The 12,097-nt window shown below is 44.8% G+C and overlaps 1 protein-coding gene across 1 annotated transcript in view; it reads left to right on the top strand.

Annotated features, from left to right (window-relative positions):
• The window catches only part of LOC122749300 (non-compact myelin associated protein), a 47,811-nt gene extending 36,401 nt beyond the window's left edge, over nucleotides 1–11,410 (top strand). The window contains exons 2-4 of the mRNA XM_043995603.1: nucleotides 2,468–2,560; nucleotides 5,750–5,834; nucleotides 7,195–11,410. Coding sequence (XP_043851538.1) covers nucleotides 2,479–2,560; nucleotides 5,750–5,834; nucleotides 7,195–7,342 — 315 coding nt within the window. The 5' untranslated portion in view covers nucleotides 2,468–2,478 and the 3' untranslated portion in view covers nucleotides 7,343–11,410. The remainder of the gene's footprint in view (nucleotides 1–2,467; nucleotides 2,561–5,749; nucleotides 5,835–7,194) is intronic.
• The last annotated feature ends 687 nt before the right edge of the window (nucleotides 11,411–12,097 follow it).

Here is a 12,097-nt window from a genome sequence, read left to right as displayed (position 1 = left end):
GAGTCTCTAAACTCTCTGTGTCTCAGTTTCCTCATCTGCAAAGAGGGTGGTGGAACTAGATGACCTCTGAGGTCCCATGAACCAAAAAACCCAAGAAGTTCTAAAGGCCTTTTCAGATAGAGTTAAGACAAGTCAATGTTTATTAAGAACCTATTCTGTGCCAGACACAGAATGTGTCAAGCATTAGATAAGCCAAGTTTATACAATAGGAGAAACTGAGGCAGGAATAAGAATCTAGGGTTCTGAGTCTTGATTCTGTCTTTTTTATTTATATTTTTATTCATTTTTAGAAGCATTTATTATCTCACCTCCAATTGAAAAAAAAAACCCTCATAACAAAGAGATATAGTTTAGCAAAACAAATTCCCACATTGGCCATGCCCAGAAATGGGCTGTCTCATGTTTCATTTTACATCCGTCACTTTCTTCTCTAGAAGGACGGGGCATCATGATTTATCATTGCATTGACCAGAGTTCTGAAGTCTTTCAAAGTTGTTTTTCAACTAGTTTATCTCTGAGATTCTGAGGTTTATCATAGGTGCAAATCTGTAGTAGCAAAGGCATTCCCCCTGGCATTCGAAGCCCACACAGTCTGATACCACCTTCTCTTCCAGCTTTTACTTATATTATTCCCCTCTATATCCAATAAGTTGTAGCCAAACTGGATTCTTGTCTGACCAACTGAACATATCCTGCACTTTTCTACCTCCATGCCTTTGCTCATGCCCTTTCCCCTACCTGGAATGCCTGTCTTTTCCCTTCTTGCCAGTTTAATTCTTTCTGGGTCTTTAAAGTCCATCTGGGCTGTGGGCATTTGGAACACAACATCTGGAGTCAGGGGACATGGATTTGAATCTTGCTTCTTGTACTGTTCTGCCCTTGAGCGTTTCATTTCTGTGGGCCTCAGTGTCCTCCTAAAAAAGAAACTGAATTTTAAAATCATGGATTCAGCTAAAGGCTATCTAAGTCCCCCTCCCCTCTAGCAACAAATCCATGACGCTATGGAAGGGCACTGCCTCCAGAAAGCCTTCCCTGATTCCCACAGTCAGTGACAATCCCCACACTTTCCTCATACAGCACTTTGCACCTCTTGGATGTACATTGTATTTACCATCTTCACTGATGCCTAGTCGACAGTAGTGAGTAGTGGATAGAACACCAGGCTTAAGTCAGGAAGACCTGAATTCAAACCCAGCTTAAGATAGCTTACTAGGTAGCTGGGTGACCTTGGGCAAGTCACTTAACCCTGTTTGCCTCAATTTCCTCATCTGTAAAATGAGCTGGAGAAGGAAATGGCAAACCGCTCCAGTATCTTTGCCAAGAAAACCCCAAATGGGTTCACAAAGAGTTAGACAGGACTGAACAACAACAACCATATCACAGAATCTCTGAATTAGAAGAGATCTGGAAGGGGAGAGAAGGGCAGGTCATCTTATGTAACCCAGGTCCTGAGAAAGGATTCCCCTTCAACATATCTGATAAGTGGACAACTCAGCCTTTGCTGGCAGGAGGCAGTGAAGGACAGTCCACTTCTCTTGTGGACAGTTTTTATCCCCCAGTATAAAGTCTGAATTTACCTCTCTACACCTCCTACCCATTGCTCTTGGTTTCTGTTTTCAGGGGCCAAGCATCCTCTTCCATAGAATAGTTTCTGAAAGACTACTTACTCTCTTTACCTCCCAGAGTTTTGTCCTGGCGGTGGGATTAATTTCTGATACTGGAAACTTGGTTTTCCTCTCTTTTTTTTTTTTTTTAGTGAGGCAATTGGGGTTAAGTGACTTGCCCGGGGTCACACAGCTAGTAAGTGTTAAGTGTCTGAGGTTGGATTTGAACCCAGGTACTCCTGACTCCAGGGCCGGTGCTCTATCCACTGCGCCACCTAGCTGCCCCCCTCTCTTTTATCTTTATTTATTTGTTTGTTTATTTTTGTGGGGCATAAGGGTTAAGTGACTTGCCCAGGGTCACACAGCTAGTGTCAAGTGTCTGAGGCTGGATTTGAACTCAGGTCCTTATGAAGCCAAGGCTGGTGCTTTATCTACTGCACCACCTAGCTGCCCCACCTCCCAGAGTTTTCAAAGTTGTAGAAAGAGGTATATGGTCTCAGCTTACTGACTACCAGACTGTAAGCTCCTGACAGCAGGAACCATGTCAGACTTAAATGTTGCATCCCTTGTTAAAATGGAAGCCCCCTAAGGAGAGGGACTGAATCTTTGTCTCCCTGATACACTGCTGTTTAATAAGTGTTTGTTGAGGAATGGATTTCTCTCCTCCAGTACTCAGCACATTCAGTGAGTGTTAAATTTGAAAGCTCCATGACTCCAGGCCTAGTGCCAACTTGGTAAATGTCTGCTGATTAACTGAATTTGTTTTCAATGGCACGATACCCGTGTGAGTGTTCATAGGAAATCAGAGGTGGGCTTGAAGCTTGAAGGAGTCTACTTCTTAACCCGTTTTCTCTTCTTTGTAGATAAGATCAAGATGACCACAGTGGCCCCATTGGGCGGTGCCACCTTTCCAGGAAATGAGACTGCGATGTCCACGGAAGACTTCCTCTATAAGAGTAAGAGCAACTACACAAGGGCCAGGCCAGAGAGAATGGCTCCCAGAACGGAGGCTGACTCAGGCAGATTTGCTGGGGTTCTCTAGAGAGGTGGCTGTGGGCTGGTGCCAAGAGGCAACTCACTCCAAGCAAATGTATGTTCATTCATTCATTAATTCATTCATTAAATAAACATTTATTGAGCACCTACAGTATATAGAGCCAGGTACTCAGCACTAGGGGAGATATCAAGTTTACATCACAGAGCTTATAGTCTGGTAGCAGGATAAGACACTCACACATGTGGCTGCATTACATCATATTATGTGATAAGGGTCCAGGGATATGCTGGAGCCAGCTTGGGAGAGACAATTGGACAAATGCTACAAGTCAAGGCAGGCTTGATTTATTGTATGGTTGACTTCCCAAACTTAAAGTAGAGGGCAGGTAGGTGGTGCAATGGATAGAGCACCAGCCCTCAGGTCAAGAGTGTCTGAATTCATATCTGACCTCAAACACTTACTAGCTGTGTGACCCTGGGCAAGTCACTTAACCTCAATTACAGAGAGAGGGAGAGAGAAAGAGAGGGAGGGAGGGAGGGAAGGAGAGAGAAAAGTGTGAAAATAAACTTAAAAGTGTGTTTGGGGGGCAGCTAGGTGGCGCAATGGATAAAGCACTGGCCTTGGATTCAGGAGGACCTGAGTTCAAATCCAGCCTCAGACACTTGACACTTAACTAGCTGTGTGACCCTGGGTGAGTCACTTAACCCTCCTTGCCCTGAAAAAAAAAAGTGTATTTGGCATTTTTGAGAGCTGGTCATTAAACATTTACTAGCACACCACTGGAAATGCATAAAGAAAGGCAACTTTGGAGTCAGGAAGACCTGAGTTCATATCTGACACATATTGACTCCTGTCAATCCATAAGCATTTATTAAGTACCTCCTGTATACCAGGCACTGCTAAACAATTGACGGTCTCCTGTGCTACTCTAAGACTAAAAATTATACCTGAGTCCCTGATCTACATCTATGGAGGGAGTTTCCAAATTAGAAGCTTCCTACAGTAATTAAATCACAGGTGTAGTCCCCAAAAAAGTTGATAAAGGAGGTGAAAAATCAAGTGCCACAGAAGTGAGGTCTTAGGGCAAAGGTTGTTGACAGGGAAGATCAGGGAAGGCTTCATGGAGAAGACAGCATTTGAGCTGGGCCTTAAAGGATAGACAACAGCATTCTGGACATAGGGAAGAACATGAAAACACGAACCCATGTGAACACAAGAGGTGGAACAGTTCAGAGTAGAGAATGGTCCAGTTTGGTGGTGATGGTGATGATATAACATAACACATTACATATAAATAATCTATATTATATTCCATATAAGTTGTATGGATAACAATAGAATAATAAAGAGTAATAATAGCTAGCAATCCTCAGTAAACATTTATTACTGTGACCATGGGCCATGCATTGTACTAAGCACTTTACAAATATCATCTTATTTGATCTTCACAACATTCCTGGGAGGTAGGTGCTGTTACTATGCCCATTTTACACGTGGAAACAGAGGCAGGCAGAGTTAGGTGACTTGTCCAGGGTCACACAGCTAGTGTCTGATGCTGGATTTGAACTTGGGTCTTCCTGACTCCGGGTCTGGCTCTCTATACTAACTCACAAGAGTAGCTCGGGAGATTTCATCATAATGCTGCACAGAAATCTAGATATCCTATAGTTACAGTATCTTGTGATTTAATGATCCCTTCAATAAAAGAAATTATTCTAATATGGCATGACCTATTCTCGATCAAACTACTCTGGCCTCTCTGAGAGCTCATACCTTCCTGTTGGCAAAGTGTCCTAGAATTTTGCCAGGAACTAGAGGCCTAAAATTTGCACTCTCCTCACTTCTTTGTGTTGTTCTGTTTAACTGGGGGACCATGTTTGCTGCCTTCGGCTCGTGGCTCCTCTCCCATTTTCCATGGTCCTTCAGAGATCACCAGCCAATCACGAGCAATGCCATCTGCTAATTCTCTAAGTATCTTAGTAGCCAGTTCACCTTGGCCCGGTGAATGTGGGCTCATAGAGGGTGACTGGATGATCTCTTCCTGTCCCTTCACTCATCCTTGATTTCCATTCCCTAGGAACCATTTTTGTTTTGTCAATCCAGTCTGCCCAATTCTAAAGTACATCTCTAGTAGAGAAAATTGTGAGGGAAAAAAATGAGTTGTCCCTTATCCCATTCACCTTCAAGCAGTGATTTTATCACATAATCTGATCCTCCTTTTTCTCCCAACATATCTATTGTGGGGCAGCTAGGTGGCACAGTAGACAGAGCACTGGAGTCAGGAGTACCTGAATTCAAATCTGGCCTCAGACACTTAACACTTACTAGCTGTGTGACTCTGGGCAAGTCACTTAACCCCAATTGCCTCACTAAAAACTACCAAACAAACAAAAAAACCCATATCTATTAACAACAACAATGCAGTCACCACCAGCCTCAGCTTCTTCTGGGATATTACATTCCTGAGCATGCTGCTCTGGGGAATTAATTCATCCTTGCTTGGCTGTCCTTGCTTCCATAGTGTGTGTGTGTATGTGTATACACTCACATATACATACACATACACACACATACACATATACATGTACATACATCTTTACAAATGTGTGTATTTAACCAAAAAGATACCTTTCAAACCTATGTCACAAATGACCTTCTTCAAACTTTTTGAAAGGTCTGTGAAGATGGATTTATTGAAATAACCTGGAATTTTACCCCAGATCCACATTTGGACAGTCCTTTTACAAGCTTGGGAAGCTTGAGGAATAAGGCATTGATTCCGTCATGGAGTCTGTAGCCATGACTTCAGGAAGGTGTACTTCACCTCCCATGTAGGGACCGAGCTTCATTTCTCTTCCAGTCTGCTCCAGCACTGAGCATAAGGATTTATAATTAGTAGTTATTGAATGAAAAATGAATGGACAAATGAAATAGGGAACTGCATGAACAAGGCTTGGAGTGGGAAAGTTTAGAATGTGGAGACAAGACTAGAAAGAGAGGAGGAACTCTGTGTTAGAGGCAGCATGGTATGGGGGAAAGAGGCCTGTATGGGACCCCAGGAGGCCCAGGTGCCAGTCCTGGTTCTGCCTCTCCCTCGCTTCTCACTGCCTTCTCTCTCTCTCTCTCTCTCTCTCCCTCCTTGAGGCAGGCTCGGGAGCCATTGTTGCAGCCATTGTGATCGGCGTCATTATCATCTTCACCGTGGTGCTCGTCTTGCTAAAAATGTACAACAGGTATCAATGGGGATGTCACAGACTAGAAGGGACCTCAGAGACCCTCTAATTTGCCCCAGATCTGAAAAGACTAACCCCCTGGACAGTAACCCTGACAAGTGGTCATTCAGTATTTGTTTAGAGAGGTCTATGAGGGAAGAGTCACTACCTCCTAAGACTAGGGCTTGGAGGAGGGATGTAGAGGGATGGAGGGGGCAGGTGTAAAGATATCTGACTTCAGGGGAGATAATTTGAAGTCTGTAAGTCAGGAACAGGGCCAGGAAGGGAATGAAGGTTGGCTTGGGCCTTTCTACAAAATGGAGACCTCAGGTGGATCTCACCAATGAGGAAAGGGGTGGGCCTTAGGTTGTTGAATGTTCCAGGCTCTAGGCCCTGAGGGAAGTTCCAGGATGAGACAGAAGTAGAAGCATGGTTTTGAAGCTTCCACAAAATAGAGGCTCCAGGAGGAGCTCACCAATGGGAAAGGACTGAAAATGTTATCACCCCTCTAAATTTTGATGCCCTGGGACAAAGCACTCATCATCACGTCCTAGTTTCTGGCATCACCATGGTAACTTAAGTAGGGCTGTCCATAACTGTGCCTTTCTATGCTTCATAAAATTTGTCTATTTTCTTGCCAGAGGGCTGAATGAGTTAAAAAGTCTTTGTAGGCTGCCCATTGGCAAAGACCAGCAGCTAAGCGGTGCAGTGGATAGAGTGTCAGCCCTGGAATTCTACATCTGGTCTCCAGCACTAGTTGGGTGACCTTGTGCAAGTCACTTAACTCTGCCTGCCTCCGTTTCCTCATCTGTAAAAGGGGGGTAATAATAGCATCTACCTCAAAGGGTTGTGATGAGAATCAAATGAGACACAGCACCAGGCACATAGCAAGCACTATATGAATATTTCTCCTCCTCCTCCTCCTTCTGAGCAGGGGTGCCTAGGCTTCACCAGACTTTTGCCAGTTAAGAACACCTAGACTAGGTAAACTCTGTCTCTTTCTAGTATTCACATTCAGAGGATAAAAATAAATAGTTAATACTGATGTTTCTTTAGCACTTCAATGCCTGAGAACTAGAAGTAATCTTAGAGATCAGCAATGCTACCCCCCTGCCCATTTTATAGACAAGGAAACTGAGGCTTAGGGAGATGAAGGGACTTCCTTGAGATTGCTCATGGTATGAGTAACCAAACCCAGATTTAAATCGAATCCTCCTGATCCTTTGAGGCCGTCATGTAACTGGTGTAGGGGAAGAGTTAATGATTTTCCACAGGTCTTTAATAATCACCTGCATTTTACGCCCTCCTGGGCATCAGCTATAGTTTTTGTTGGGAATCTTCACACCCTACGTGGAAACCACTCAAATGTTGTTTGTTGCAGAAAAATGAGAATGAGACGGGAATTGGAACCCAAGAGCCCCAAGCCCACCTCCCCTGCGTCTACCACGGGCCAGCCCGGCAACAGCAGCGTCAACCAGCCCACCACCGTCACCTTCATTCCTGTAGACATTCACATGGAGAATCGATGACCAGAGAGGCTTCCTCTGGGGTCCTCAGCCAGATCGCCTGCATCCCTTCAGATGGGCCCTCGCTGATAAGAAGGACAACAAAGAGCCAGATTCCTGGCAGAGTTTGCATCAAGCTGACGATGGCATTTCTGTATGGGGATGGAGCTGGGGACAAGCCATAACAATCTCTCCTTCCCCCTAGTTAAAAACCTAAGTGACCCCCGCAACTTCCCTAACATCGACTCAGTGGCAAACTATGTCAGCTGTGTATTAACATTTATGTTATCCTTTTCCCCCAATCTCTGTAGCTGGTTCAAAGGGACAATGAATCTTAGAAGGCTGGAGGCAGAAAGGGACTTTAGAATAGACAGTGATCATATGGATCCATCTTCTTAGATTTTAGATCCTCAGAATTGAAAAAAAAAGCATTTGAACAGAGGGTATCTGATCCAGAAAACCCCTTGCATGGTCCTGTGAGCAGCATCTTGTCCCTGAAGCCCATAGGCTTCTACCTACTGAATACAAGATGGCAGCCTTTTGTCTGTTATTGCCTAGCAGGAGAGCTCACGCCTCTCTCAAGCTAGGAGAAGCCATGAAACAGGGATGGTGACCATCCCCAGGGCTTGTATGGGTTAGGAGTATGCCAGTCTTGTCTCCATAAAAGGACCTCATACTGTACAGTTCACCTTAGCTCAAGCTGGAGTCGCTGGGGGGACTGTGCCAAAAAGCGAATGTGGTTGTTCTATGGAGAAAGTTCCTGAGTTCCAATCCAACCTCAGGCATTTGCTATCTGTTCAACCCTGGCCAAGAGATTTCATTTTTCTAAGCCTCAGTGCCTTCATCTGTAAAAGAGGAATCATGATAGCACCTTCCATCATTGGGCCATTGGAGGGTGCAGATGAGAGAACATTGTGCTTTAGAGATGGGAGATGAAGGCCAAGGATGATGGTTGTATGCCATCCGTGCTTGGTGGCTCAATCAGCCAACAGCAGCTTTTCCACAAATTTCACACCAGAACAAAATCGTAGGCGGAAGCCAAAGACGCAGGATGTCTGACACTAGCTCAGAAGGGCCGACCTCTCCAGGAAGCTGGATAGTGATTCCCTTGGCACCTCACGAGGGACAGGAGGGAAGGCTGGGGTATTCCATCCCATCCCTCCCCTCAGCCACCTTGCCCAGAGTTGTTACTGCCTTTTGACTCTGGAAAAGAGAACCTTCCAGGGATTAGCTCTTGAGTTCAACCCTCGGTGCTCATTTCTGTCCATTACAAATGCAGACGTTCACTATTCCCTAATCCCTTTGATCCTGATCTTGGTGTTCTGGATCAATGACTGGACTTAGAGTCAGGAAGATCTGGGTTCAGTTGTGTGACTTATGGACCTAAGTTCTGAGCCTCAGTTTCCTCATCTGAAAAATGGAGATATATCACCTACCATACCTGCCTCATGAGACTCTTAATAGGATCAAAGGAGAGCATTCATGTAACATGCTTTGCAAACCTCTAAATTCTCTATAAATCTTGGTTCTTAGTATTTTCAGAAAAGGGCTTTGGAATGGGAATAATTGGAACATGGAACCCTGCCTAGTCATTCCCCCTTTGTTCTAGGTTAGGAAGACAGCATAGTGTAGGGGAAAGTGCATCAGTCATAGATTCAGGAAGACCTAGAGTCAAATCCTGCATCATATACTATTGTATGACCCTGGGCAAGTCACTTTACCTCCAGATGCCCTAGGCAACTCTCAAAACTGCAAGATGCAAAGAGATGTCATCCTGTGTTGGTAAAGGGAATTTCCTCCTCTGGAGTTCACTATGTCACTGAAATCATAGCTCCTATCCCTGTCCCTTTATTGATTGAAAGAGTGGGAGGGAGGGCACAAGAGAAAACAGATGGTTATGGTGATGATAGGGAAGGCTTGGGCAGTGCCTCTGGCTTCCGTGGTCCTCATCGGGTTTTGATCTTCACGAAGCCCCAGTGAGATAGATAGAGCAAGGATTAATGTCCCCATTTTACAGAGCAGGAAACTGAGGCACAAAAAAGCCACTTGTTCAGATGTACACAGTTAAGGCCAAGCTGGGACATGACCTCAAGTCCTCTGGCTCTTCAGTCCATTAACTGAAGCTCCCACTGAGCTTTACTGCATCTTGTACAAGCAGAGGGTGCTGTGAGGAGAGAGGATTTTTACCAATTTGTTTTAGGTTTTATGTTTAATAAATAAACAACCCAACCCAATCCCCAATTTATTTTTAGTTGAAAATTGTAGGGCTTATTCTGGGAGGGAGATGAGCTCTTGACTTTTAAATGCCCTTTCCAAATATACCCCAAATTGTCATTTTTTTTTTCTTGTTATAAAAAGGCCAGTGGCGCAGCTCTTTGTGGGTGTGCAGTAATCCTACAACCATGTCCCCAGGATACTTGAGGGGCCCACTCGGGGCCGCTGAACAGTGGGGTCATTGTCACCCTCTCTCTGGACTCTTTTGTGACTGGCATCCCCCTCATCGGGGGAGGGAGGAGAAAGCCTTGACTCAGCAATGGAGGAGCCAGCCCAAGGCGTCTGGCCTGGGGAGAAGTGACTTCAGACAAAGCCAACCCTGGGCTGGCCCTGGAGTCAGGAACCCCAGCCCCAGCCCCAGCCTGGGTTTCACTGTGGATGCAACCGTGGCCATTGGTGAAGTCCCAGCCTCTCAGTCCTAGAAGGGAACTTGGGGGCCATCTGGTTCACTCTACCAGAACCCTTTTCTAGCATCCCTAATACAAGTTAATCCCACCTCTGCTTAAAGACCTCCGGGAATGGGAAAGCTACTGCCACCTCCCACAACAGCCTGCTGGAAACAGATGGACAGGTGGCGATTTCTTAGAAAATGTTTGCAGTTTCCACCCATTTCTTCAAGCAAAGACTGAGGTCAAACAAAGCAACTCCAAGGATGGCATAGTAGGAAACACACCTGACTTCAAGTCAGAAGACTCATGTCTGGCTTCTTCTACTCATTATCTGCACGACCTTGAGCAAGTCACTCCCCTGTCTGAGCCTCAGTTCTCCCATCCATAAAATGAGAAGGTTGGACTAGATGTCTTCTGAAGTCTTTTCCAGGTTTGATCTAAGGTCTATGACTCCACAGGACTGCCTTTCTTCCAATGACTGAAGACAGCCTTCATGCATTCCCTCGCCCGTCTTCTATTCTCCAGGTTAACGGGACCCTATTCCTTCTGCCTTCACATGGCCTGTCCTCCAGAACTCTAGCTATAACAGGTTTCATTTCTAGAGCATTTTAAGGGTTTTGAAGTACTTTTTACATACATCTTTTAAGATAAGTACACCTTATCCCCATTTTAAAGATGAAGAAAATAAGGCTCAGAGAGATTGTGATCGCCCGGGGTCACAAAGCTAGAAGAAACTTAGGAATCTGCTAACTCCAAGAATGGGATTCTTTCCAGCACACCACTAGGATCTTGCTTCTTTTCTTCCAGATTTTGTCTCTCTGGTTCTCAGTTTCCCCACAAAATGAGGTGGTTGAGCTAAGGTCCTTTCTTACTCCAAAATTCTATTCCTCAAATCCTGTTATCATCCAGATCCAGCGGAATCATCAAAGCAATTTTCATTTTGCCTTGACTCTTAATATTGTTTTTTGTATGATACTGAAATATTTTAATTTATCCCCCCAGGGAATTTAAGAACCTATGTCTTAATTTTTAACCACCTGTACTCTCACCCTTTGCACATGTAATCTGATCAAGTGAGGGCAACAACCTTTGTACAGTTGTTGCCTTTGGGCTGGTAGATATTTGCAAAGATAGTTTAATGGTGGCTGAGATCAGCTAAGATGACTAGGTGGACATTGCTGAGGTATAGCTTGCAGTGCTCGCCCTGGTGGATCATCAGGCCAGCTGTGTCCCCTCCCCATGACAGGGTGTTTCCAATAGGGAGGGTAGGAGTGTCTTGGCTTCTGAGAAACCAGCACCTCTAGGATCAATCCTTCCCACTGACCAACGTACTTACAATGTGAGTCCCTTTCCCTGTCCCTGCTTTTACCCCTTCTAAGAGGATCTTAAAGTCTGGAGAATATGGAAAGTAGATTATCTCCGCCCCCCCCCCCCCCCCCCGGGATCCTTGAGCAAAGGGATCAGTTGAGACAACTATCAGCCTCTCTATATGACAAGAGTGGGAGGGGGGAGGGGTGCATCTGCAGTTCATTTTGAGGCCAACAACAGGGTAAGGGACACCTAACTTTATTTAATTTTTTTCTAATAAATTTTCATTGGTATCTTTTGTTTTTGCATCACCTGTGTCTCCCAGCATATCCCACCCTGCATCCCCTCCCAGAGAACTTTCCTTTATTACAAAGGATAAAAAAGGAAAAAAAAATGGTTCTTCAAAGACAAACAACATATCAAAAAAAAAGTCTGATGTTGTGTAGAGCATTCCACATCTATAGCTCCAACCACTGCTGAGAAATAGAGGGAAGTGCCTTCTCATGGGACAGCCGTTTTTCATGTCTGTTTGGGGCACCCAAAGGGATTGACTTTGGTACTTCCGTGTGAGTATTCCTTGCATTAGTGCATATTACTACCTAACATATCCTCTTCATGTATGAATTTTGCCCATGTCCTCTGATAAATTCTACATGGAAGACCTCAGCACGCTTTACGGTGACTTGGGCACCAGTACTGCATTCAGGTGGTTCAACAGTTATCCCTCTCCAATCCCACAAGCATTCATCAGGTCCAACCTATGTTAGGCACCAAGGATACAGAGACAAAATGGAAATCCATCTCTGTC

This window comes from Dromiciops gliroides, chromosome 3 (assembly GCF_019393635.1).
Source record: "Dromiciops gliroides isolate mDroGli1 chromosome 3, mDroGli1.pri, whole genome shotgun sequence".
Lineage (NCBI taxonomy): Eukaryota > Metazoa > Chordata > Mammalia > Microbiotheria > Microbiotheriidae > Dromiciops > Dromiciops gliroides.
This window is presented reverse-complemented; position numbering and strand designations above follow the sequence as displayed.